This window comes from Mchenga conophoros, linkage group LG10 (genome assembly GCF_057382185.1).
Source record: "Mchenga conophoros isolate Kocher_MC1m ecotype Shallow Benthic linkage group LG10, M_conophoros_male_GT1.1, whole genome shotgun sequence".
NCBI lineage: Eukaryota > Metazoa > Chordata > Actinopteri > Cichliformes > Cichlidae > Mchenga > Mchenga conophoros.
Window position 1 is genome coordinate 9,351,472 of NC_140535.1, and position 27,006 is coordinate 9,378,477.

General features: G+C 38.4%; 1 protein-coding gene across 2 annotated transcripts; it reads left to right on the top strand.

Moving 5' to 3' along the window:
- The first annotated feature begins 439 nt into the window (after window positions 1–439).
- Window positions 440–26,326, top strand: ophn1 (oligophrenin 1). Of its 2 annotated transcripts, none has more exons than XM_085288445.1 (24): window positions 440–1,159; window positions 2,321–2,416; window positions 2,821–2,882; window positions 3,541–3,612; window positions 5,723–5,824; window positions 5,926–6,036; window positions 6,157–6,261; window positions 6,352–6,478; window positions 6,575–6,675; window positions 6,786–6,877; window positions 9,183–9,261; window positions 12,552–12,585; window positions 12,766–12,828; window positions 13,409–13,483; window positions 15,342–15,426; window positions 15,863–15,921; window positions 16,550–16,655; window positions 16,760–16,919; window positions 17,618–17,765; window positions 18,540–18,767; window positions 19,685–19,832; window positions 20,599–20,649; window positions 23,543–23,591; window positions 25,311–26,326. In XM_085288445.1, the coding sequence occupies exons 1-24, from the start codon at window positions 1,006–1,008 to the stop codon at window positions 25,320–25,322; spliced, it is 2,319 nt and encodes a 772-aa protein (XP_085144571.1). In that variant the 5' UTR covers window positions 440–1,005; the 3' UTR covers window positions 25,323–26,326. The 2 variants fall into 2 exon arrangements, with proteins under 2 accessions (XP_085144571.1, XP_085144572.1); XM_085288446.1 differs by having other exon boundaries at window positions 1,022–1,159; window positions 2,826–2,882.
- Window positions 26,327–27,006: the final 680 nt, after the last annotated feature.

Genomic DNA, 27,006 nt, shown 5'->3' on the forward strand with positions numbered 1-27,006 from the left:
GAGTTGCAGTAACAAGTAACCAAGGAAATGCTGAGACTGGTATATTTAGGCACTGTCTTTACTACAGAATCAGAATCGTCTTTATTTAACCAAGTTTGTGCACACAAACAAGGAATTTGACTTATGTTGCTCTCTGTATGCCATAAACAGAAAGGGCAGCATGTACATTTTTTTCCAGAGTGGGATTTAAATAAGTTCTCTGACTGCTGTCACGGTAACACCTCAGTGTAAGCTAAGTGCCGTGAATCTGCTTGCACAAGCAAAATTCTTGTACTCAACTGCAGGAGCACACCCTATCCGCCTGTCTGGAAGTGTAATTGTGTTTTCCGACTGCACCTAAACGCAGCATCCATGGCAAACAAATTACTCAAAGTGTCCGGCGAGCCCTTTAAGAACCTTCTGGGTGTGGAAAAGGGGAGTTTTTTGTGTTTCTGTTGCCAGCTGGGTACGCTCCATTGCGCTTTGTCATTGACTTTTACTAAGGATATTGGACTCGGATATGTTTATAATATCGCTTGAAGTAGAAAATATACTCACTAAGAACATATACTCACTACATTGAGGGGTTGGTAAGAGCGGGTTTTAATTTTAGCGATGGAAAGCTTATTTAAGAAAGAACAGTGAGGCGTCATTTAAGTGTGGATTTTGGAATGGGACGCGGTCAGAGGGATCGTAGCTGCTCTTTTAATTACGACACGGTAAGGAGCAAAAAAGTGGTCAGGGCACCAGGATACAATTAAACCGAAGCATTAGCAGCGCGGACGAATAAAAGAGGGAAGTGAGCCTAGGCTGCGGGAATTCACTGTTTCGATCAGTTTATTTGTAACCATCCGTTGCCGCAGGCTCCCACGGACACGATGGTTTCCGAACCTCGGAGCGGAATGTGTGGAGTAGCCTCAAGTGAACAGAAATGAGCGGTGTGTGCCACGGACGAGCGTAGGCAGCGCCTCTGTGGAAAGCGGACTCAGTGTTTCTATTGTGTTATAAAGTCGAGCGGTGCACAAGATGGTTCATCCTCCGCTGGAGTTCAGCGACTGCTATCTGGACAGTCCGGATTTCAGAGAGACTCTCAAGTGCTACGAGCTGGAGCTGGAGAGGACAAACAAATTCCTCAAAGAAGTGATCAAAGACGGGAATAGTGTGATCACTGCAATCAAGGGTGAGCATGCTTAGTTAGATTGCTCTTTTTTGCGATTTGCATGTAGATTTAGGGCTCTGATGCCAATGGATCAGCATCCCCTCCGTTATTTTACGTAGGCCTGCAGGATAAAGTGTGTATTTATGTGGGAGAGGAGTATTCAGGGAGTTGTTATTGCTTTCCAGGGAAAAGCCATTAAAAAAGGAGAAAGAGCTTTGAACTGAGAGGCCACAGAGCTGCAGATGTGCAGGATGACCAGCACTATTGTTCCCGAACAGCTGTCTCCTTTTTGGAGGGCTTGCATCAGTCCGTGCATCGCCTCTCCACTTCTCTGTGCGCTCATGTTTAGGTGGGACCATTCCCACTGATAGAATAGGTCAGAGCCAGGGACGCCACGCAGACGCAGAACTGTACATGCGTATATTTGGGTCAGCGTGGCACCCACTGGGGGTGATATTGTTTGTTTTGTTTGACTCACCAAGATACTGCTGTGGAAATCCTGAATGGCAAAGCTGTTCACCTCGAAAACAGAAACTGTCATTGTAGGTACTGTAGTGGTGTTGGGGGGCGGTGAGGGTCCAATAGTAAATCCAGATAATAGTCAGAGGTCACGAGTTGCTGGGACAAAGTCCATGGAAAGCAACCCCCCCCCCCCCCCCCAAACATTTTTCAATGTTCATGTCATCCTGCTCATCAGAATGCTCATGTCCTTTAATGCTTTTTCAGCCTCAGCACTGATTGTCATCAAATATGATTTCTTTAGAGCTAAAACACAAGAAGAAAGGGGGTTGGGTGCACAATTGGCTGATGAAAAGAACATTAAACGATTGTTCCACTGAAAAAAGTATGAGGCTAGATACAACTAGCCAAGTTCTCTGGACTAAATAGTCTACAGCAGTGATGTGAAGGGCTCTGTTTTGTTTTGATAGTAAAAGCCAGGCATGACGGGGATAATGTATTGCATTATCAACCACATACTGGCTGCTACACCGCTGCTGAATCCTGCCAAGGATGTCTTTCATACTTTCCGGTTTCCTATCAGGGGAAACATGAAACACCAACTTCTATTAATCTTGGCCTGTTCTTAGATTCATGAGAACTGGACTGAATTTAAAAGCAGTGTATGTAACTTGTCATTAATTACAGATCACGCTTCGTGTTTTTATTTTCTCTCTTTTTCAGGATACTCTTTGGCAGTGCAGAAGTTTTCCCAGACTCTCAGTGTGTTCCAGTTCGACTTCATCGGCGACTCACTGACGGATGACGAGATTAACATTGGTAAGAGTGATAAAGGCGCACTGCCTTGGATTGTGCTTGAGTTTTTAAGCAGTCAGAGTAAATACGTGGCCAGAAATATTCCAATTTATTGTAGTTTTTCTACATTTGTGTTTCCCCGCTTGAACGCGGTGGAAAGCACAGCACTTTTGGCTGTCGGCTGATAATGCCTCAGAATTTAGATAAGAGGAAACATAAGGCTTTGTGTGCTCCACTATAACCTGCCTCGGAGCTCGATGGAAAACGTGCATAAAGATAGGTGGAAATTCTATGAGCATAAATCATAAAGTGAGTTTTGTAAAGTTCTGAGCAAGTGTTATCTGCTGCTTTCCTAATATGTCCTCTGACTCAGCCAGTTTCGATAACACCATGCAAAAGTTATCCTCTTTTGGTGCTTTCCTCCCCAGCGCAGTCGTTCCAGGAGTTTGCTGGACTTCTGCAGGAAGTGGAGCACGACAGGATGATGCTGGTGGGTTATCAACTTCCTCCATGCTGACTGTGCATGCTGCTTGAAGTCTTGCTGGATATCGGACACCGCATTAATTTATCCTGCGCAAAAAGTGATACTGCTTTAAAGGAAACCACTAATGCATTCTGTTTCTTTTTTTTTTTGCTGTGATGCCATCTTTAATGTGTTCATTTTGTCACACAAGACATGTCAGTTGTGTAAAGGTGTGGCTGCATGCAAGCACTGTGAAGTGTAATGCTGGTAATCATTTTGGTATCACTTCCCCTCTTGGGTTTCTTCTTCTATTTTTGTTTATGGTTACATATTGGCCTGCTGTTGGTAGAAATTTTGATGCAAGTTTTGTCACCTCAGTTTTTGCTGATTCACACACTTTATTATTCTCCGAGTAATTAAGGCAGGCAGGTTATTATAATGGGAGAAGCAGTTCCTGTTTGACTGGATTCTCCAGATAGAGATGTAAATCTAAAACCGGAGGTCATCTTGCTAATTGAACTTGCAGCAGGTGCTCAGAACTGTGATGTTTGTTGTTTTGTTTTGTTTTGAAAAGTGTATAGATTTTTAAAAAAATTCAAAACTCTTTACATTATCTTGGAAAGTGAATCTACAAACACAGTAGGTTTAGGAGCCGTCAGTAACGGTTTGTTTTTTTCCTGTCCAGGTTCAGAATGCATCAGATCTACTCATCAAGCCCTTGGAGAAGTTCAGAAAGGAGCAAATAGGAGTAACAAAAGTAAGTTCTTTGTTTACCCTGCCTTGTAAGTGACATCACGGCTCATTCCTGTAAATGGCACTGGAAGCACTCGATCTACTTCAGTAGCTTCAAAATGTGCTTCTCTGCATGGACAGTCAGGTCATTAAAGTATATATAACCCCCCTCTCCTTGCCACAAAGACCAGACAGGATGTCATAAGGTACTTCCCCGTATTTGTGTATAAACTATTTTTGAAGCACAATAACCTGTCTCCTTTGTTAAAAACAGGATATTGCAGGTGTTTTTAGTGCGTGCACTCTGTAGTTGAGAGCAGCTCAACAAATTTCTTTATTTCGTTCTAAGGTGATATCATTAAAGTTAGGATTTTATATTGTGATTATTCAAAATGACGTTTGAAAGTCTCATATTTAAAATATTCTCATCAAGCATCTGTTGATTCTGATTATTAAATGTAGCAAAGCCCTGCCCTAATAGATGTACCGCTTAATAAAATCAGGGTACATATTCTTAAGGTATACAAACAGACAAAACGGTCAAAAATTATATTAATTTATCTACAGTCAGTACTGAGAAAAACTAAGCCCACCTTTACAGTTTCCATAAGAATTATGAATGAGTAACATCCAGGTGCTGCTAATCAAACTGAGCATCGGTTTGGCACTTTGCTGCTCTACAGAAAACATGGAAAAAATAAAAAAATAAAAAAAATTAGGAACTACATGTTAGTCTCTACATGTCTCAGTTAGCATGTTAAATGTTAAAGTTCTTGGCAGCACAATTGCAAAAATACTGAATAAATATTTCTTGTTTGGAAGGCTTGTCAGGAGAAAGTCTCTTCTTTCTAAAAAGAACATGGTAGCACAGCGTAGGTTTGCAAAGTTGCATCTGGAGAAACCAAAAGACTTCCATAGCAATGTCCTTTGGACAGACAAGACCAAAGGGGTGTATCTTCACTTTGTAAGAGTGGAGATTTGAGCTTGTTGTGTAGCCACTGGACCTGGGAACTTTTCACTTATTGACTCAACTATGAACTTCTCTATATATCAAAGTATTCTAGAGTCAAATTGTCAGCCGTCAATCCAGTAGCTAAAACTTAGGCCAAATTGTAACATACAACAAGAGAAAGGGCTAGAGCACAGCAGCAAATCCACAAAGAAAAGAATCGAGGTGTAGCAGCGGCTGAGAGCTGTACGTAAATAAATGCCTACATGCCTCAGTGAACCGAAGCAATGTTGTAAAAAAGGGTGGGCCAAAATTCCTCCACTATGACATGAGAGACTGATAAAGCAATACAGGGAACAATTAGTTATAGCTATTAATGTTAAAGCGACTCTATCACAGGGTATGTCATACAAATTTGCATCTACTAACGTTACAATATAGCTATTGAATCTGGTCTTTGATATTTTACAGGGTTTACATTTTCAAGTTTTCACGTTTCTGTCTGTATTTGTACTCATTGTACTTTTTTATTGTCTAGTCATTTATCATTTAGTGAGCACTTACAAGAAAGCTGTAAGCTTTACCATTTTTGATTACTTTTAGCTCGCTACTTTAGCAAATGTTGGTTAAGTTATATTTTTTGAGCTTCATGAACTTGAACTTTTAAGGATTTATTCCTACTACTGTACCAAAACCGTTGCATAATGTTTATTTTATCATTTGTATATTATCAGTTTAGCTAGTGTTTTTTTGTATTTTGCTACTTTTAGCTATCTTTTTAATATTCTCAGCTCGCTTGCTAACTTTTCATGTAAATACAGTGAAAACACATTTATTTTTAGATGTTACAGCTGACAGTTGACACGTACTGGCATTTTAATATTGAGATATAATCTATAGGTTTTAGCATTAGCCTGAGCCTGACTGATAGCAGATGGCTATTAGCAGCAGATTCAAGATGGTGTGTTATCAGCTATATGTATTTTCAAATTTATAAGCCACAAGTCTACAACAAAAAGAAAGAAACATGCAAACAGGTGATTTGTAAAAGTTCTCTGTTACATAATTTGACTTGCAGAGGTGACTTTGGAACTGTGAATGCAATGCAAAAGGCAGTACTGAACTGCACACTGGAGTTTGGTGGTCTCTAATAATAAATAATCTTTTTCTACAATCTGTTTTGCAGGAAAAGAAAAAGAAGTTTGATAAAGAGAGTGAAAAATATTACTCCCAATTAGACAAACACTTGAATCTCTCTGCCAAGAAGAGAGAGACTCAGCTTCAAGAGGTTAGTTGAAGTACAACAAATACTTTGCATCACTTGGGTAGGGAAATATATAGGTGAGAACCATTTTAAAAAAGATTATATTTTTGTTGAATTTTCAATAGGCTGATGAACTCCTAGATAAAGAGCGTGCAAACTTCTATGAATCTTCAGTCGAGTACGTATACCAGATACACCAGGTTCAGGACAGGAAGAAGTTTGACGTGGTGGAGCCGGTGAGTGCGGTTTTTGTGCTTCCACGCACATAACAAAACATTGAGGAAATATTCCTGGTGTCATTCATGCATTGTTTGCTTTGACTCTTGTTGTATGTAATGCACACACTCGTTGGACAGGTGCTGGCGTTTCTTCACAGCATTTTAACACTTAACAACCTGACAGTGGAGATGACTCAGGACTTCATGCCTTACAAGCAGGAACTGCAGCTAAGCTTGCAGAACGTAAGCACTGTTACCGACAATGCCATCAGCAAAATTCACTTTCCTTAAATCATATACATTGTTTTAAGTACTTTCCGGTTTTGCCTGCAGACAAGAAACAACTATGAAAGCACTTGTGAGGAGTTGGAGGAGCTAATGAAAAGGATGAAACGGCCTTCCCAGATCTATAAAATGCACAATTTTCCAATGAGGGGTTATTTGTATTGTCAGGAGAAGCGTAAGTGGGTTGCTATATGTTTATGTGGAATCTAGTTGTTTCTGTAGGCTCTTTTTAAAAAACAAAAACAAAAAAAACTGCTTTGTATTCCTCCAGGGGCTCTGGGTATGACATGGGTCAAATATTATTGTAAGTATCAGAAAGAGGGGAGAGTGCTAGTCATGGTACCTTGTGAACAGAAGACTACAACTAAACAGGTGCTGACCCACCTTCAGTAAACACCAAATTTCCTCAGAAGACTTTCTCTTATATTGTTGTCTCCATTATGTTTACTGATTACTTTCCAACTCTCTGTCCTTACCTGAAGGGCCCCATACAGCTCACACTGAAATCCTGCATCCGCCGGAAGACAGAATCCATAGATAAGCGCTTTTGCTTTGACGTGGAAACCATCGAGAGGTTAGTGCAAACAAGCTGAGAAACTGTGAGACAAAAGCCTTATGGGATAAACAGATTCAGGCAGCGAGGTGAACAGGTGGTTTACAAGGACATGGTGTGAAGGCTTAATGGAGTGTAGCCCAAACAATCCCTAAGCAAAGAGCTGGAAACAGATGGCAAACTTTCCGAGGACAGAACACAACAGGCTCATATTTATATAAGCAGGCCAGTCAGGACAACATGCATTTTAATAGCCTCATAAGCCACAGGGATTTCTGTCACACAACAGGTTTGTGTCGTGAAATCGGTAAAAATATTTGGGTTTTCTTTTTTTAAAAAAAGGTTTAAAAGCAGCTTGAATTATACATCGCTCTGAATCCTGATTGTTAACTGAATATAACTGTTGGCTGTTTGAGCAACTCAAGGTGGCAGTGCTGTCTAATGTAGGAGCTAATGCTGTGAGTTCAGGCAAAGAAAAGCCTGCACAAATGGGCCTGAAAGGCAACTGGCTCTAACCTTTGACCTTAGTGGAAGTGAATTAAAAGTCAAGATTGTTACAGGTCTCTCATATCCTTTGACAATTTAGTACCTGCTTGTTTATTTGTTAAAATTACAAATTGCCGTTTGATTAGCTGGTCTGGATTTAGGGACGGCTCTGTTTCAGGTATTAGAGGTTATCCACAAGATTCCTGGTTTGATGCCGGTCCTATGAGGTGCATTACAAAGTATACATGGGCAAGATGCTGAATCCGAAATAGACCCTGATGCACAAACTGTGTGTGTGTGTGTGTGTGAGAGAAAATTTTATGCGTAGACTAAACTAGTTCTCTGCAGCCTTATTTAAATCATAGCATTTTGTTAACATTCTGGATTCACTGTAAAGTAAAACCACGATACCAAGGCAATAAATCATCTCCCCTTACGCACTGGTGAGAAAAATTCAAATATTTGGCACAACAGTGTGCCTGTTATGCTTTTGGTTTCACGCACTTCTGATTTCTGTTACATTTGTTTGTTTGTTTTAGAAAAGTCAGCATTTGGCTCACTCGTGTTGATGTTTCTACGGAAGAGCAGAGCTTTGATCTCAGTTTAGACGTATTCTTCCAAACTTTCTAACACAAATTATTCTGTCATCGGGAAAACACCTGCAAGCCTCATCTAACGCCTCACCTTTGGCTCAATTGGTTCCTGTCAGAGGAGCCGCCAGAGCCCCCCACCTGCACTCAAAAGTCCAGCACAAGAGCAAAATATTGTGTGCCGTGATGTTTAACCTACTCAGGAGAGTTGGTTGTAGGTTATTAATTGCTGTCTTATATTAATCTTTGCATCATATAATTAGACCCACGAGTAACTCTCCACAGTGCTCCTAGCCTCAAGTAATAGCACTCAGTAACAGAGTGAGTGTGCTGCCTGTGCACCCGGGTTAGCACTGTTTAAAAATTCACATTTTGCATGAAATTATGGTCCATTATAAATTCCAGCAGTGGAATAAACTGCAGTGTCAATGGGTGAATGTGGCTTGTAGTTTAAAAGTGCTTTGAGTGGTCAATAAGACTAAAAAGTACCTTATTAATGCTAACCTGAATACAGATTACTGACCTACGAGAAAAAATCGGAAAACTGGTCAAAATCAACAATGAGTCTTTGCTTCTAAAAGTTAAATTTCCTTTTTATCCACTCAGCTGTGAAAATATATAAGAAGTTATACTGTCATGTTTACATGCTAACGATTATTATTATTATTATTATTATTATTATTATTATTATTATTATTGTTGTTGTTACTGTATTGATGCATTAATTTTAAATTTTCAATTCTAAGTAGTAGGTAATAAAGGGATTGTTTCAAAACTGCCTTGCACAGCCTCGTGTTGAATAATGATCATTAAAATGGATTTTGAATTTTGGAAGAGTTTTTTGGGTTTGCTTGATTAGCATAATTGGCAGAACAAGCTTTTAAACTCATTGCACAGTTGTTTTGGTTAACAATTGATTCAGTAGCCTACAAGCTGTAAATTCTGGCACTGGATTTTGTTACTTCTGCAGAGGACAGATTGCAGCAGTGGGTTTTCATCATTTCTTTATGCTTGTCTTATTTATCTCAATTTGTTCCCATCGCTGCCACATGCGATTTAATCAGCTACTTTAAAGACACTTTGTCTCTCCTCAATTGCTAAGAGAATGTGTATGATGTGTACGAGTGTTTCAACCCCCCCCCCCCCCCCCCCCAAAACAAGAGCTGGATATTGAAACAGTACACCCTTTTAACTGAAGGATTAAATTGCAACCTTTGCCTTTTTAATGTCATTTGTTTCTGTTTCCATAGAAACACGCCAGTCACTTTCCAAGCTCTTTCGGAGGGAGACAGGAAGTTGTGGATGGAGGCCATGGATGGAAAAGAGCCTGTGAGTTTGTTTCTCATTTCATTTAGGATTATTCTGTGAAAACAGCTTAACGGCCAAAAAGATTAGCAGAGCAATTTTGTCCCTTCAGCGAGGCTACTGCGCTGGAGCCGTTTCCCTCCATGTGCAGTCTAACACGGGGCTTGTTTTTTATTTTTTGTGTTAAATTAATCCTCTTGGATGGTTGCTAAACACACATTGCCTGATGTTAACTGCATGTTTGGATTTGGATTGCACGGAAAACAAAAAAAAAGTTTTATCTTTGCATCATCAAACAGAGAAAACAATCTGGAACTGTGTGTTATTTTAAATGCTTTATGTAAAAAAAAAAAAAAAAAAAAAGCTGCCCTTTCATAATTGTTGTTTTTTGTGTTTTTTTTTTTTTTTTTTTTTTTCCCTTTTTTCCAATTTAACTTGCATGGCTGCTCAAATTTGACATTTGTTAAGCAGCGCAGGAAAAAAGGCAGCGGGTAGCTCATTATAATTTTTCTATTACATATGTGAGAGCTATGGTGTGAAGCTTGACTTTCACATGAACACACACACCTACGTACAGCTAAATGATGGCACCTGGTTAGTTAAGAGCCTTTTGCTGAATTTGTGCTGAATTGTTTTTCTTGCTTTCTGATTCTTGAAATCACATTTGGGTGTTAATGAAGCCCCGCCTCTAAAACAAAACAAACAAACAACCCCCCCCCCCCCCCCCAAAAAAAAAAGCTGCCGACTTGTTACTCCACCATCTCTCTTCACTCTCTTGTTCAAAGTAACAAAAGTGCCTTTACTAGCAAAATTCCAGTGTTAATTCCTCTTTATGTTTGTAGATGTTATCATTTTTTGCTTTCAGTATTGCCCGCTCTCTGCAGTTCTCACATCACATCTCTTGCCCGCATGTTTTAATGCATTGGTGTTGTGTGAGACACAATGCAACAGTCATTGCCAGGGGATATGAAAATAACAGAACATGCTTTTTAGTACCCTTTTTTTCTGCAGAGTTCCCCCTTTTCTTCTTTATATATTATGAAAGTTGCACAAGAGCTTTTCTGCCCAAAATAAGCTGGAACTGTGAATTTCCAGTGGACTGCAGACTATCTGGCCTTTAGACTTCTGAATACATGAAATTGTCTGAGTTGTAGCACTGCTTTTTTCCATTATTTTTTTCGTTCACTTTATGCAATCCACACAGTGCGGAATGCATTTGCTTTGTTTTCACATGTGCACTCACTGGTCACTTTTTGGGTACGCCTGTTCAACTCCTTACTATTGAAAATATCTCTTTAGGACTGTGAAGACATAGTCAATCTGCTAATGTTCAAACGTAACATCAGAATGAGGAAGAATCAGTGATTTGAGTGACTAAATATTGCTGATTGTTGGTGCCATAGAAGGCCAAAAGCAACTAAGAGAACCAATCATTATGTCAAGCTACACAGAAGAACATCTCTGAAGGCAAAACAAATCAAACTTTGAAGCATCTGGGGTACAGCAGCTGAAGACCACACCAGGTGTGACCTCTGTCAGCTAAGAACAGGATACTGAGGCTACAATACAAATGGACAGTATAAGTCTTTAGTGTAAATGACATGTAAGCATGTATCTGTCCTTCCTTGTATCAACAGTTTAGGCTGCTGGTGGTGTAATGATACGGAGGATATCTTCTTGGCATACTTTGAGCCCTGTTTTACCAGCTGAGCATTGCTGATCATGTCCATTCATCTTTGACCACATTGTACCCATCTTCTGATTACTGCTTCCAGCAGGATAAAAATCCATGTGACACAGCTCAGATTATCTCGCACTGGTTTCTTCACCGCGACAGTGAGTTCCCTGTCCTCCCCAGTCACCAGATCTCAATCCAATAGAGGAGTTGGGGTGGAGTTTTCCATCATGGATGTGACTGCTACCATGCAATCTTCCTTTTTCAGCTGCTCCCTTTAGGGGTTGGATCATCTGCATCCAAGATTTTATGCCGAATGCCCTCACTGACACCAACCTCCCCACCTGACTGGGCTTGGGACAGGCACTGTCATGGTGTGTCGTGGTTGGGTTGATGCTGTAATGGTAATATGGACCAAAACTTCTTAGGAAGCATTCCAGCTTCCAGCATTGTGTTGAATCTTTGCTATGAAGAATTAAGGCAGCTCTGATGGCAAAAACCGGTTTATCCTGGTACTAGCAATATGTACCTAATAAAGTGGCCAGTGAGTGTGGATCTTTCTGTACTTCCTCTACTCTTCTTAGTGCACTTCTTTACTTTGATTAACTTCCACGGGTGGAAGTTGGAGTTGCAGAAGTTGACACGATTGAGCCCATATATCACAATATAATATGACACTTAGATCCCTTGAAGCCCTTGTTTTGTTTGATTTCCATGAAATCAAACAAAAGAGCTCTAAGATGCCATCATTCATGAGGCGTCCAATTTTTAAAGAAAGCAATAGAGTTTTGTTGTTTTGGGGTTTTTTGTCCACACCATCTGTCCACTAAGATTCCTGAAATTTGGCTTGGTAGCTTTTGCCATCTTTCTGACAGTTAGACAAACAGCACTGCAAACCTACCTCTGACCCAGCTTTCACTTTGGCAGAGGAATAAGAGAAAAATGTCTGCATGCACTTCTCCAAAGTTTCCTAAGCAACTAGAAATGTTGGCAAGTTTCATGCTAGCCACTGAAATTAAAGTAAGCATCTAAACGTTGTAGGAAAAAGTCCATTTTAATTGTTGGCTGATGTTCTTCTCTAGCATTAGGTTTTCTATCACATCTAGAATTTGTAAGTAATGAACAAAAAAAAAAAGCCTTGCATAAACTTGTATGGATAAACAGTCATGGATGAACTCTAGGTGTGACTATTATATTTTACACTTCAGCTGTCTGTGGCTACAAATGCTCGCCCTGCATAAGTGTCTCTGAACAAAGCTGTACCATGTCTCTGCTGGTTTGGAGCTGGCCAGGACCTCTGACTTTCATTAAAGGGGAGGGCAGTGAGCTATTTCACGGCGAGGATCACACACAAAAAAAGTGCTCAAAGTAGAAGTGCGTCCTTTTTCTTTTTTTGTCATTACTGTAGTTATCATGCACTTTCAATCTGCTCATGAGGTAAACTCAAACCAGAACTCAAAAATCATGCTAATATTCTTGTCAACTCCTCTGAAATCCTTCACTGTGCCTTTCAAGTGTTTGTTTCCTCTCATTTTTAAGGATTTATTTTTCATTAGTTCCACTGTGTGTTTGATTTTTTTTTCCTGCACAATCCTCACTTTTTTTTTTTTTTTTTTACTGCATCTTTTTTTTATTTCAGATTTATCATTCACCAATTCACAAGCAAGCTGAAAGTAAGTCACTCATCAGTTTCTTCAATGTCTAAAGCTGTAATATTATTTTATGTGGACAGATGCTATACTGTCCTACTTTCCATCTCATGCCATTGAATGCATCCATTTAGCAGTGACAAGTATGTGCTTGATAATCGTGGCTTTTTCGTAAATGTAAATTGTTATTTTTTGTTTCCACAGTGGAACTGAATGAAACTGGATTCAAGTTTGTGCGAAAGTGCATCAATTACATTGAAACAAAAGGTAAACGCTTCTGTTAAAGGATCGTTCTTGCTTTTTTTGCCTTTTTAATTTTTCTTCTTTCCCTTAAGGGGGCGTAGTTGAGTCACGTGTGACACATTGACACTACTCCGCTGGCTACTCTCTGTGAGACATGCCCTTCTTTATAATAAGAGTATTCTGAAATGTAGTATTTTTCACATTATAAAGGATTTTAATCATCACGTTGCTCTCTCTCTCTTGCTTGTTATGTGAGGGTCTATTAAATTCAGAGGTTTTTACCTTTTCTTCACATCTTCCCTTCATGCTCATTGTTGCTAAAACTCACACCCTAATGATTAAAACCTACAGTCACAGTATTTTTCTCCAGTGTCATGATTCATCTTACTGGAATGAAGCTAAGCTCTAAAAACATTAACACGTCTATGTTTTAAACCGAATACACTAGTGAAAGAAAGTGTTTTTGTTTTTTTGTATCTGTAATCAAAATCAGGGAACATCAGGAACATTCAAGGGAATCATGTGGGCATTTCCACAGCTCTCTATTTGTCCACGCACTTTTTTTTTTCTTTTGTTTTTAACCTTCCCCATGTCTTCTTCCTAGGAGCCACACAGGAAGGAGTGTACAGGACGGTTGGCAGCAACATCCAAGTGCAGAAGCTTTTAAACGCCTTCTTCGGTAAGCTTGTGAAAATTTGCTACATCTGTCCTTTTACAATGTTTCACTCTGTTAGACTTATTAACACGGCACAACAGGTTCTGCAAGTTTCAATCGGGCATGACAGGGAAACATCTGCTGACTCACTGTCTTGCTTCTGGAAGGCTCAACCTTAAAATTGCTTTAAGCTATATCCATGGTAGCCAGTAGCTGATCATTTTAGCCATGTTAGTTTTATTTAAAACAGATCCATTCCATATTTGTAATGCTGACAGTTAGCATCACTTAAATGGACCATAATTTACAGAATTAACTTCAAACTAGCCACTGAAGCCATAAACTCAGTGTTTTGAAGTGAGAGAGCAAGGGATCTTAAGGGGTCATTTACTAGTATGTCTGCCACTGGGATATGTTTTTGCAGCCACAGGCTGTACATAAAAGATGGATTTGTTTCCTTTTTTTAAAATGTCCAGCAGGGGGCGACCAATGTGGTTGCCAAAGTGCTTGCGGTTCTGCAATAGACCTAGAGGATATTGGTCTAGGCCATATCCTCCTGACAACTGAGGAAAAAAAGAATCTTTAAATGTAACTTTTTTGTGATTTCCTGCCCCAAAAAACACATGAGATATCAATGGAAAGCCAAGGATGTCCTCTGTTTAGTACACCGGCACTTGGTAAGGTAGCTCAAATAAGTAAAAAACAAAAAAAGAAATGGCTATTATAGAGGACATAAAGAATAAGCTGGTTCTCAGAAGATTTCAGATAGAACGTAAAGTTAATTTTGTAAATTATGATGCCTTTTAGAGTCAGACATAAAGATAAAACAGGATGTGCTCAATGACTTGTCAATCACAAGTCGCAGGCTGTCTCTCTTTCAGCAAGATGGTGACAATGAAAACGGTCAGCTCCAGGCTTCACTACAGGATGCCACAAACCAGTTGGTGAAATCACAGTGGCTACATCCATCAGTTATGACACTTCAAGCTGGGGGCAACCACGTTAGTTTAAGGCACCTTGGCCAGGGCTTTCTTTTCAGACTCAGAAACTATGCCTTCATTAGGGTAGAACATTTCAGGTTCAATACCTGAAATAATAATGTGTTTCATAGTAGTGGTGTGAACTTTCTCTGTTTACTCTAGGCTTTCTGCTCCATTTTCCTGTGTGTGCTCAAACAGAAAATAGATCAAACCAGACTTCATTTAAACATCAGTGCATTCAGATCTGATGGATCCCCGCAGCCACATGACAGAGATGTGGAAATTACTTTCGATTTTTTGGTCAGATTAAAATGAAATTAACTTTAGGGATTTAATATTCTTGGTGATAAACAACCTACAAATAATTCAAATAAAAAAAATTGAATTGAATTATTATAAATACAGGTGCTTTATATTTTAAGGTTAAAAACCCTACAAGACTCCAGCATTGTGACAATCCCCTGCAAGCAAGTGCTTGGCAACGGTGGGAAGAAGGAAGAACTCCCTTTTTAACAGGAAGAAACTGCCGACAGAACCGAGCTCAGGGAGGGGTGGCCATCTGCTGCCACTGAATAATTTTCAAATCTCTGTTCTTTTAGTTGCAATAAAACTCTGACTTTGAGCTCACCAGACCTCACTAACACATTAATGTTGCTTGTAGTAAACCCCTCTGTTCCTGATGACAGTGGGTCCTTTGAGGTTGCTGTAGAGCTGGCGTTCTCCCCCAGCTGTGTGGGGAGATGTGTGTAAACATAACTGTGAAGGAATGCTGCTGTTGCTCTTTTTTTGTCAGATGTCCTCAAGATGCTTATCTGTTATACAATGTGGTCCACACATGTCACATCTAGTTAATGTCTTTGAGTAATTAAGGTAGCATGAGCCTTTTTCCTGCTCTTTCATAGACTCTGCAAACCCAGGAGATGTGGATCTCCACAGCAGCGACTGGGATGTTAAAACAGTCACAAGTGCTTTGAAGTTTTATCTCAGGTATGTGTGTGTGTTTACATATGACATTATATTATATTATTTCATTATTATTATTATTATTATTATTATTATTATTATTATTATTATTATTATTATTATTATTATTAAATGCCTTTTAATTGGTCCAGGGTCAGATTTGTTTATATTCTTACATGCACTTTTGCAAAATATATAATCACAGGGTTGTAAAATCCCCAAAGTATTTTTCCAGCATTGATTGTATAATATTTACAGATGTGGATCTGCACATCTGAAACACATTTTTATTACCACATTAACAAATGTGGGCTTGACAGAAGATGCACTCGCTTTCTCTCGCTCTCTGTCTCATTACTTTCTAGTGTAACTCTATACTGAGGGAATGCTGCTTTTTGGCTTTGTCGTGTTTTTAATGTGGTGAGTTATATTGCACTTGTGTGTTCTTATTTATTTGCAGGAGTTTGTCTGAACCTCTAACGACCTACAGTCTGCACAGAGACCTCATGTGTGCTGCAAGTAAGACGTGTTTTGGAAGTGATCCATTGCTAAGACCGGGGAGGTTATGTTCTAATGTGTGCCTCCTCTCTAAAATCTTTCCTTGAATCTAGACTTACCAAAGGCTTGTGTTATGTATATTAACATGGTCCAATCCAGTTGGTTTTCTGTTTAACTATGCCAGGGAAATGGAAAGTTAAAGAGTGACATGTGCTTTTTGCACTTGTACTTCTTTAAGTACAAGTGCAACACTATACAACTCTGGACACTAAAGGAAATCTGAGACTCCTATTTGTTTTTATCTGTCACACAGCAATACTGTAAAAACCAAGAAGACGATGACTTTAATAGCATCAGCCTCATTCTGTCAGGATGTTGCATTAAGGCAGCTGGTGGCCTCAGGTTCCTGGAAATGCCATTCATTATAGGAAATGGGGGGCTTCTCGTTATATGGCCTGACATTCTGGAGACACTCTTTTATTAGTTTCACGACGGTGCAGAAAGGCTGTTGCCCAGTCCATGCTCTCTCAGAAAGTGATGCTGTTTTTGGTTGTGATTAACACAGAACGATTGATTTTATTGAGATGACATAAAAGGAAAAGGAAAATGAAATGATCATGATTTCTATAACTTCTTGTCTGTGTGACAGAGTCAGATAATCTGGACATTCGACTGAGTGAAATCCATTCACTTACCTACAAGCTGCCAGAGAAGAATCGGGAAATGCTGGAGATGCTTATAAAGCACTTGGTGAAGTAAGTGCGAGCTTACTCGAATGCGACTTGCACTGCAGCTCTTCCTGTCGTTCTAGAAGGAGCTCTGTTCGTTTTACTCAACCCAGCCTTCCATTTGTTGACAGCGTGTGCAGCCACAGCGACGAAAACTTGATGACTTCTTCAAATATGGCGGTTATCTTTGGGCCTACGCTAATGAGAGCAAAGGAGGAAACTGTGGCGGCCATGTTGGATATCAAGTTCCAAAATATCGTGGTTGAGATTCTGATAGAGCACTGCAAAAAGGTACGGCTGAAGTGATGTCGTTCACCCAGAGAGTTGTGAGACCATTAAAATTCATAGGTATATTAAGCTATTACTGTTGGTGCTTTGCTTAACGTAAAGTAAGAAAAAGGGGGAAAATTGAAAACGTGGCTCAGTCCAAAAGTAATAAAATCTACCTACCAGCACTTTTAAAGCCAACTAATCAACATGTTGCCTCCTTTGTTTTGGAGTGTAAAACACAGCTGAGGATTTCTTTTCAAGCTCTTCTTTTTTTTGTCTTGGCAAGGCTGCTGAAGGCTTTGGAGTTTCCTGTACATAACTGCCAGTAAAACAGCAAATTGCTGTTTTTATGGTTTGGGTTTTATATGAGTTGACTAAAAAAGTCCTCAGGACTGAGCCAGGCTATCTGACTGTCCTGCTGGTTGCTCTACATCTATGCTTTTAAAGCGACTTTGCGTAGAACAAGCAGCTTTGTGTTTGTCACCGCTCTAGTCATTAAGTTACTACTTTGGTATTTGTGCTTTTTTTTTCCTCTCTTTGTTGTTCTATGTTAATGTCATTCGTAAGAAAAAAAATACTTTTCTAGTTTATTTTTTTTCTTTTTCATGTAAAGACTTTTTACTTCTTTCAGCTGAGACTCTGTGGAGCTGAAAAAGTAGCCAGTGAACTAAAGTGTTACTGTGACTTTTTTTCTTTTTCTTTTTTCAATATGGTTGCAGATCTTCAGTCATATGCCAGAAGACAGCACTGCCCCACCTGTCCCTCCCCCGCGGATCAACCCGAGAAAACGGCAACCCATCACAATCTCCAAGCGACCGGCTCGTGTTTATCAAGCTCTTAGTCACGAGCTTTACCAGCACACTGAGAGTAATTATCAGCCTCTCTTGGCCTGATTGTCACCATCATCCTCATCATTATCCCATGCTGTCTTTGCTGAGCATACAGTAGATTTTTTTAAAAAATGTTGTTTTAAAATATATTAATTAATTCATTTTATTCTTTAAAAAGACTCGTACCACAGCGTACCTGCAGGGTCATTTCTTGACATTTTCGAAATAGGATTTATTGGTGTGTGTGTGTGTGTGTGTGTGTGTGTGTGTGTGGCAAAGCAGTTATTACATACTTCAAAACTTGGAATTTGTTTGTTAAATTAAATTCTATTCTGTTTCTCTTCTATTATGATTCTCTATCTGTATCATCTTCAAATGTTGTTAGAAAATAATTTGGTGCTTCCTTTTTTAAAAAATAATTAATTTTGAGCACAAATAAATGTATCTACAATTTGATCTCACGTTAATCTTTTTTTTTTTTTTGTCAATTACTCAGGCTAAATCATTCAGTTTACTGCTTTATTGAATCTGTTGCTAAGTGAAGTGGCTGTAACTCTTGTCTTTTCATAGACAGTGCGAGAGAAAGTTTGGGTGCATGCAGCTTGCTATGTTTGCATTGTGTGCGTTATGTGGCCAAATAACACGGTTATATGGTTAATCCAGAGCTCGAATGATCAGTTTCTGTGCATTGTAATTATTCTAATAATAGTACAAGTTTACCAGATTAACGTCACAGAGTAAAATATTTCCATATAACTTCATGCTTTTAATTTACAGCAACCAAACTGTTAATGTTGCTTCTTTGTAACAGATGGTCAGAGTGACAATTCCAACGTGGATGATGAAAACCCAGTGAGCCCCACTCCCATACAGCGTCAAAGGAGACAAGTATTAGTACCCAGAGCAGCTATCCGTCAAGACAGGCAACCAGAATCTGATGCTTCTTCAGCAGGGAATGGGGAGCCTGGGATCTACGTGAGCAGGGTGCCATCCTTTCAGGGCAAAAAAACACCTGCAAAAGGAGCAACCACCAAAGAAGGTGATTTAATGGAAAATTCCCTATCTCATACATGCTCGTCAGCAATGAAAAAAGGCCTCTTAGAGGACAGAGGGATACACAGAGTATGAAAAGCAAAGTGGTAGTTTATTATGGCCAAGATCTGGGTAGTCGAGTCTGGAAGAAAATGTTCAACATTCTCAGGCAATGCATGTGGCTACATGTAGCATTTAAAAATCATTAATCTTTCCCATTGACTTGCTCTTTTATCATTAACATGTTTCTTTTACTTTTATACTAATAGTAACAATCATGCCTATTGTGTTGGTTTACGACTTTGTGTGTTTCAGCTTGTACAACGGCTGTAACTTTGATGCCGCTGTGTCTGTCAATTTATTATTTAATTATACACTGCTATAACCTTGGAAAGTAAACAAGTTTAAACTGAGCTTTTTATTTGTTTAAAAATAACTCTATGGCAAGAAGCAATCATAGTAGAAGATCTCCAGAGTTAATTTATGAAGCAGAGTGTTATGCAAGCATTTAGAGTGAATGAAGCAATGAAGCATGGCAGTCGCTTGGTTGCAGATTTTAAGCTTTTTCTCATTTGTTAACTGTCCATCATATGAATTGAAGAAGTATTGATTTTAGTTACCAGTGGCCTAAGATGGCCCATTTATAGTATTTATGCACTCATAAAAGCCTTATTTGATGAAAAAAAAAAAAAAAATCTATTTAAGCAAATGTTGATTACACTATTTTTCTATAGCCTGTGGTGTTTAAAATATCAGTATTACATGACATCATTTCATGCTTTCACTTGTAATGTCAAGTGTATTGTCTTTACTGAATATATCAGGAGTTTATCTCAGATAAATAACTGCACAAATGCACTTTATGTGAACTAGTCCAACCCACAATCTCCTGAAATCTCCTGAAAAAAGGGTTATTTTTTTCAGGAGATTCTGATGGTCTGACCAGAACAAGGTCCACGGAGAAACAGCAGATTTGTAGACCCCCAGTTAGGCCTCCTGAGCCACCGTCCAGGTTCCCCGCTCCACAAAAGCTTCCAACTGCAGCCAGCAGTGAGGGCACAACCACATCCTAGTAAGTACTCTTCATACATGCAAAAGTCTTACAACACATGCTTATATATTTAACTGCAGTGTGTGCAAAATTATTGAGCTTAAATTGTGGTTGACATGAAAATTCCAGTAACTCAGCAGTGCACAATGCCACGTTAATTAAACCACAAAATAATAGTTATTATGACACTAATGCTGAGAGACAGGCCACAAGTTGGAATAAAAACAATGAAACCACAAATCTGTTCTGTCATCGCTGCAGACTACTGATAGTGATGTCATCATGATGTCTCTTTAAGATACCTTGCACAGCACATAAGTCTTCAGTTAATGCCATAGAGCTATACAGCTGATTGAATTAACTTTAGGAACTGTAATGAAGCGTATTGTGATTTTTTTTTTTTTTTTTTTTTTCTTTTTTTTTTTTTCTCTCCACCTCTGGAGGTGGAAAGAGAACAAAGACAGAAATAAAAGGATAGTTATGAACTAGGCTCCATTCATCAGGTGAAAGGAACATGACTGCAGCTCAGCAATGTTTCTAAATAAGCAACTGTTTGCTTCAAAAAAATTGCCACATTACTAAATATAGTATCTGTTGCTGCCTCCAAAATAAGATTTGTCAGATTTAAGTTGTTTTTCTTGTTAGAGTATAATAATACAGAGCATGTTGGCTCTGCTTAAAATAAATGACCACAGCTGCAACAGCAATGACTGATGGCAGTTTTAAATCTTAAATGCATCATATTGTCTGTGTACATTGTCAACATCTCTACTATTTTTTTCCCCAGCGTTGCATCTAAAACAAAGTTTTTTGAAAACGCCTCCAGGCAAGTCGGCAGGTATGTAAATGCTTTCTTATCAGGTATGCATGCATGTATATATTTTTACATGACAGCTGATGTTCATTTAAAAAAGCTTAGCAGAAGGTGAGACTGATTTAACAAATTCATGTGTACAACTCATTGTCTGTAAAGCTGTGTACATGTTGTTTTTTCCCTGTAAAATTAAAGACAGTCAGTCAGATCATAAATAGCAATCTTACTCCTAAGACAATGCCATGATTTTCTGAACTACTGTTGGACAGCTGGACACAGACAGCTTGCAGCTAAATACAATCAATGCTCTAGAAGGCTCTCAAAAACCCACTCAGCATTGCAAAATCTTAATTACATTTTTGAATAAATACTAAATATGATTTCCTAAACTCTGAAATGAGATTAAATTTTGTACTGCAAGCTGTAGAAGAATAGTACCCTGTATTGTTAAATGTGACACATTTAAGCAATGTTAATTAAAATGGATTGCCCTTTATTAAAAATAAATTATGTGCTTTTAGGTGTTGTTTGCAAATGCAGAAGAAGAGCTAGGGTTTAAAAATATGAATAGCTTGCATATAGTAAAACCTTGATTTGACAGTTACAAAACCATGATATAGATATTGGTAAGTTTTGAGTTGGAAAGGTTTGGACACAGTTATTTTGAGGGCTGATCTAAGTAATTGCATACGTCTCTGTAATGGTTTCCCTATTAATATACAAAATAAACACAACATGATTTACTATTGTTTGCAATAGGCAAGGTAACACGTGAAAAGCAGCCGAAGGTTCAAAGTTTTAATTTTTTACATTAATGTGCAAAAAAACAGTTTCATTATTCTTTTTTTTTCTATGAATCCTTAACTTGAAGATCTTTTGTTTTGATACAAACAGATATGTTGGTAGCGTAGTGGTTAACACGTTGGCTTAGTAAGCGAAAGGTCACTGGCTTCAATTTCAGCTGGAAACACAAATCAGGAAGGGCATCCAGCATCTATTCTGTGTCCTTGCTCTCATCTCTTTACCCTGACCCACACACAATGGCTGCCACTCCCTGAGCCTGGTTCTCCTAGAGGTTCCTTCCTGTTAAAAGGGAGTTTTTCATTCCTGCTGTCACCAAGGGCTTGCTTTATAGTGCTGATTGTTGGGGCTTTCTCTCTACTATTGTAGGGTCTTTACCTTACAGTATAAAGTACCTTGAGGCGACAGTTGTTGTACCTCGGTGTTATATAAATAAAATGTAATTAATTAATACATTAAAATGTTGACATTGAAAATGTGCTAGAATAGTGTTCCTCCTATTCAGGTGTCACTGAATGTAATTTGGGATTACTGTTGCCCAAAGCTGGCTCTGTGTGAGAGTCTTTTCTTTGACTTTTATAAATACCTAAAGCATCATGCAACATCCAGAAGTAATTTGGTGAAGCATTACTATGTGGATCAGTTGGGATCTGATGCTTGGCTATGTTTTGTGTACTTGTAAACAACCGCAACATTTAATAAAGGACACTTTGAATATGTCAAATTTATGCATGTGTGTTCGTAAGTGTCTGCATTGTTAGTCGGATAAACTTTCCACTCCTACTTTTTTTTTTTTCCCCGGTTGCGATATCACTCTGATTTTTCCAACTTGGTAAATCTGTCACTTTGTGTGTCAGGTGTTCTACTTTTTGGATAATTATTTATAAATTCAAGTTTACTTGGTTTGCTCTCATTTGGAGCTTGCAGACTGTGTGTTACGAGTGTGTGAGAGAGAGCGTGTGAGAAATAAAACAGCCTCACACACACTCGTGGAGAGATGGAAAACCTGTTCCTATGGGCTCTCTTAGGCTGCCCCCTTTCACAGTCCCTTTTGTGAGGTGGAAAAAGACACACATGTTCTTTGATTTGCAAGTTAAGGTCCTTGCCGTTCACCCTGTAGCTGCTATAAATAAACAGTGTCCAAATGGGAAGAACTAGTGGGAGTGTTGTCAAAGAAAGATTATATCCTCATTGTTCTTTAGAGCGTTCCCTTTGAAATTGATGTTCAGTTTATATAAACACGACAAAAAGGGAGGCTAAGCAGCTCGTAAACATTCAGTTTTTGAAGATGATGTCTTGGCTTTGTCAGGACATCTTTTGGGGTGTTCCAGCTATGCAGTGGCTAGTACCCAGTTGGTGCTGGCTGTCTGATCCCACAGAAAGTACTGGAGCATAAACATAGCGTTTCCTGTATATGTGGCTGTGTAGAGTAGTTAGAGCAATTTTGAAATAATGAAAGGACCTAATTAACTGAGCTAGACTGTGGTGCAACCTAGGATAAGGTGGATAATGGAGGAGGTGGATAATGTTTACCATATGACATGGATGAATGTTCCCGGTCATTTACCCGATTAGCAGGTGTCAGTGGGAGGCAGTATAGGAAGAATTCAAACCAGAGGAGAAACTGTTTTTTTCTCATGCCAGGAAGCCTTGGATCCTGACATGTATGCTGAAGTTAAATTTAACACTTCACTTTTTCACACCTTCCTAAAATTGTTGGGAACAGCAGACACCCGTTCATGGCAGAGGTATGCCCTGATTGCAGACATCTCTATGAGCATGATGAAGCGGGACTGGTTTGAAAAACATATCAAGAGCTCAAATTGTTATTTGGCTTCTGAACTGCCCAGATTTCAGTCAGATCTAATATCTGTGGAATGTGCTGGGGAAAGAAAACAGCACACAACTTGCAGAACATGGATATGTGCTACTAATGTCTTAGCACCTAGTGTAAGAAATGTTTTGTAAAAACAGTAAACATTCTGTTACAGATTATTGTTTAATAGAATTACATTCACAACAAGTTGTGAAAAGCTGGTGAAATAGTGTTTTAAACCATCTATGTGTTTGTAATGTTTTTGTTTTTGGTGTTTTGTTTTTTTCTCTTCTATCTTAGTCCAGCGGGTTCACCATCAACATCGGCAGTAACGACGGTAAAAAAAGAGGTAACATTAAATAGATGTATTCAGTATTTGTAATGCTCTTCAGTCTTTCTCAAAGTAGTAAACTGACATACTGATGCTTGTGGGGGATTCACCTGCCTTCACATTGTAACACACTGGGTACCACTTTAATGCTATGTTAACATTTTAAGTTTCTATGTAGTAAGGTGTAGTCTGTCAGCTCCGGAGAAGAAGAGAAGCTTTCATATTGAATACGTTTTAATGTGTGTTCAGTGTCATTTAATGTACATTTAAATGCGAAATATTATTACTTTTTTCCCGCTTTTTCCCCAGTTTCTTCAACTCCTTGTGTTAAAATATAATTAGAAACAGTTCCTGACCAGGCGTTAGTATGTTAAAGCTAAGTGTATTATAATGTGTATTTTGAATTTATAGTGTGTTAGTTGTGATTGTCCACATGCTCACTTACACTCTCACCCATTACAGATTGGCAGCAAATCACGATGCTCTCAGTTGATGGATGTACAGTGCTGTGAAAAAGTATTTCCATCTTAAGTCTCCCAATACAAGCACATAACCTTAGCTACGGAGGCTGCTGTAGGACAAACACCTTTATCAGAATTTAAGACTGTACTCTGTAACTGCTCCAGACCACCAACATGTTTCTACTACTATTTCTGTATAAAAAAACTTTTTTGCACACACTCAATTTGAACATATTTGAATAATATGAAGTATAATATGAAATATTTAAATAATATCAACACTTTATGTACTTCAGAGTTTTAATTTTTACCCTGGATCAAATATAAAAACTGGCCACCGTTCATCTTCGGTGAGTGCAGGTTGTCAGCCTACTGTTTATCTCAGATGTCAACATGTGTCCATTTCTGTTTATTTTGGAGGAGAAAATTCCCAAAGTATGAGTTGATGAGTGAAAACTGTCCACTGACAGTTGTTGCTAAGGATATCATGAACTTTTCTCTCAGTAAGCATTGCTGTTTTTTGCCACTGTTAGCCAGCGTTTGAAGTATATCTAACACGTGTTTTTTTTTTTTTTTTTTGGTTTTTTTTTTAAAAACCACTTTAGCCTAACATTAGCTGGCATAACCAGCTGTTGTTGTTTAGCCGGCTCAGCTGTCTGGAGATGGGACGGTTGCATGTCTAATCTGCTGACAATTTCAGGAATGAATAAATATATTTATGCACTGTTTTTGTACGTTAGAGCCCTGACTGCAGTTCAGAGGCTTGAGGTGAGGAGCAAGAGCAGTGGTGTTTGAGGAGAAGGAAATGATTATAAAATGATGATGAAAATATATCCCCATTACACAAACATATACATTATACATGACCGTATGATCATTTAGCATATGTACAAATGTTAACATTATAGCTTGAGCTAGTTATGATCTATCCTATGGTCTGTCCCAGCCCTACACTGTATATTTTTAATGGATTCATTCACTGTTTATGAGGACACATTCCCTCAATAAATGCAATAATAATATTAAAATTTAGTTGACGATCTGAAACGTGTAACTGTGGCAAATATGCAAAAAAAAGTACATACAGCTTCTGTACATCACTTCCTGGTGTAGTATGATGTTTGTGTAGTATGCTGTGCAGTGGATGAAGTTTACATTTAAGATTTCAAACAGCAACACCAAACGACTGGTGTACTGCATCAGGTACATCAGGTGACTAAAGTGTTCTTACATTCTTTCCATATTTGAAAGAGGCTGTCTGTGTTCCTTTTTCTAGGAATTTAAGTGAGGAAGATGTGGCTGACATCATGTGACCTTTGGGAGCACATCGAGCTGGAGGGAGTCACCACTAATGAACTTAAATCAATCAAGTTTGTGTAAAAATAGACTGAGGAAATAGCTCTTAATTGAATTACTTGGTGTAAGGATCTTGTTGTGAAGCGAAGCCGTAGCAGACTGACTTTTTAAGGAGTTCGCAAAGTTACTTGTTCTGTGTTCAGTTAGCATTCCAAAGTTAGGCTGGAGTAAAAATAATTTACCTTTGTTTATTTTGTTAAATAAAATCTCTCTTGTCCTTTTACAGTGTTTAATAGTTTGATTTGGTCATGACACCAACTGTGTTTGTCGGGGTAAACTGCAGTGCTGGTTATAACTTGTTGCTAACACAAATCTCCCAAAGAAAACTAATTCATTTAAAACTGCCTAAATTAGTTTAATCATTGTACATTAGTAAATGTGAATTTTTACTCTCGCTAGATTTTGAATAGGATTATGAAGTGGCCCGCGTATTATACTTGCAACAAGAAAAACTACAGTGTGTCGTGTAAGTTCTTTTGCTGATGAGCCAGCTAAAACATTGACACTGATCAGAAAAATACTATTTTTTTTTTTTTTATTTATTTATTTTTTTTGTCAATCTGGACAAAGGGTAAGCAAACACTTTGGTTAACCTATTCAAAGTCACTTTTATGAGGCATTACAGAGAAGTACTTATGCCGTCACCTCCGATCTTGTCAGTGTAGTTTGAATTCACACTGAATGTAGTGGTAGCGTTAACGCAGCTCAAACATAAAACAAACTTGACTATGTGAAAATAACACTCCAGTGTTTTTGCTTCCATTTCTGTGTTCTTAAAATTGTTATGTAAATTTTACACTTGTGTGTTATGTGTTTGTTGATATCGTTGTTTTAATTTTACATTTTTTTTAATCCAGCTTTTAAAATTCAGGTTGATTTCTGGTTTTAAAAAAAAGGAAAAATAAACTGAAGGACTTCTAAACCAGACTCATGAGTAAGATGCATTTCTTTTCCATTCATTACTGATTTTTTTTCCCCTTTTACCTTCATATGACATCTAATCACTTGTGTGGTGTTGACACCTTGTCAATATTTAACCAAAGTCAACACAACAGAACTGTTGTTGTGTAGCTTGAATGTTTAGATGTGTTTGAAGCCTGGGCTTTTGACTTCACTGGAAGTGTAAATGTACTTGCTTATAACTTAAAACCATGTTTAATATGAGCATCCACTATTATAACAGTATGTGTATATATGTAGTACAGTATGTAGTATATGTACAAAAACACAGCAACAAGCAAAATAGGTTCTTAGTCTTTTAGGAGAGACTTAGTAAAGTCATATAATTGTTTGTCTAGACTTTGATAGAATAAAATGTTCGAAATTTCTGCCTTTACACCAACAACACTAACATTCAGAGCAAATCACAGACGGAAAATAAAATGAAAGGTGAATAGAATGAATATTAGCAACTTGTTCAACCATCAGAAGCTATCTCTGTGTATGCTTAGAACCCCCACCAACCCACCCACACACACTCAAAAGCTAAATTTTCTTTTTAAAGAAGTGAAAAGTTCTTTAAATGCTCAATTAAAATACATATTCAGTAGCAATAAAGTGGGCCCCAATCCTCAGCCCATATAAAATGTTGGTGAAGCATCTCCCCTTGTGGCGCT

Coding starts and splice junctions, on each gene's coding strand:
- ophn1 (XM_085288445.1), top strand. CDS start 1,006: ATGGTTCATCCTCCGCTGGAGTTCAGCGACTGCTATCTGGACAGTCCG. Junction 3,613..5,722: donor AGCAAATAGGAGTAACAAAA/GTAAGTTCTTTG, acceptor TCTGTTTTGCAG/GAAAAGAAAAAGAAGTTTGA. Junction 6,479..6,574: donor TTTGTATTGTCAGGAGAAGC/GTAAGTGGGTTG, acceptor GTATTCCTCCAG/GGGCTCTGGGTATGACATGG.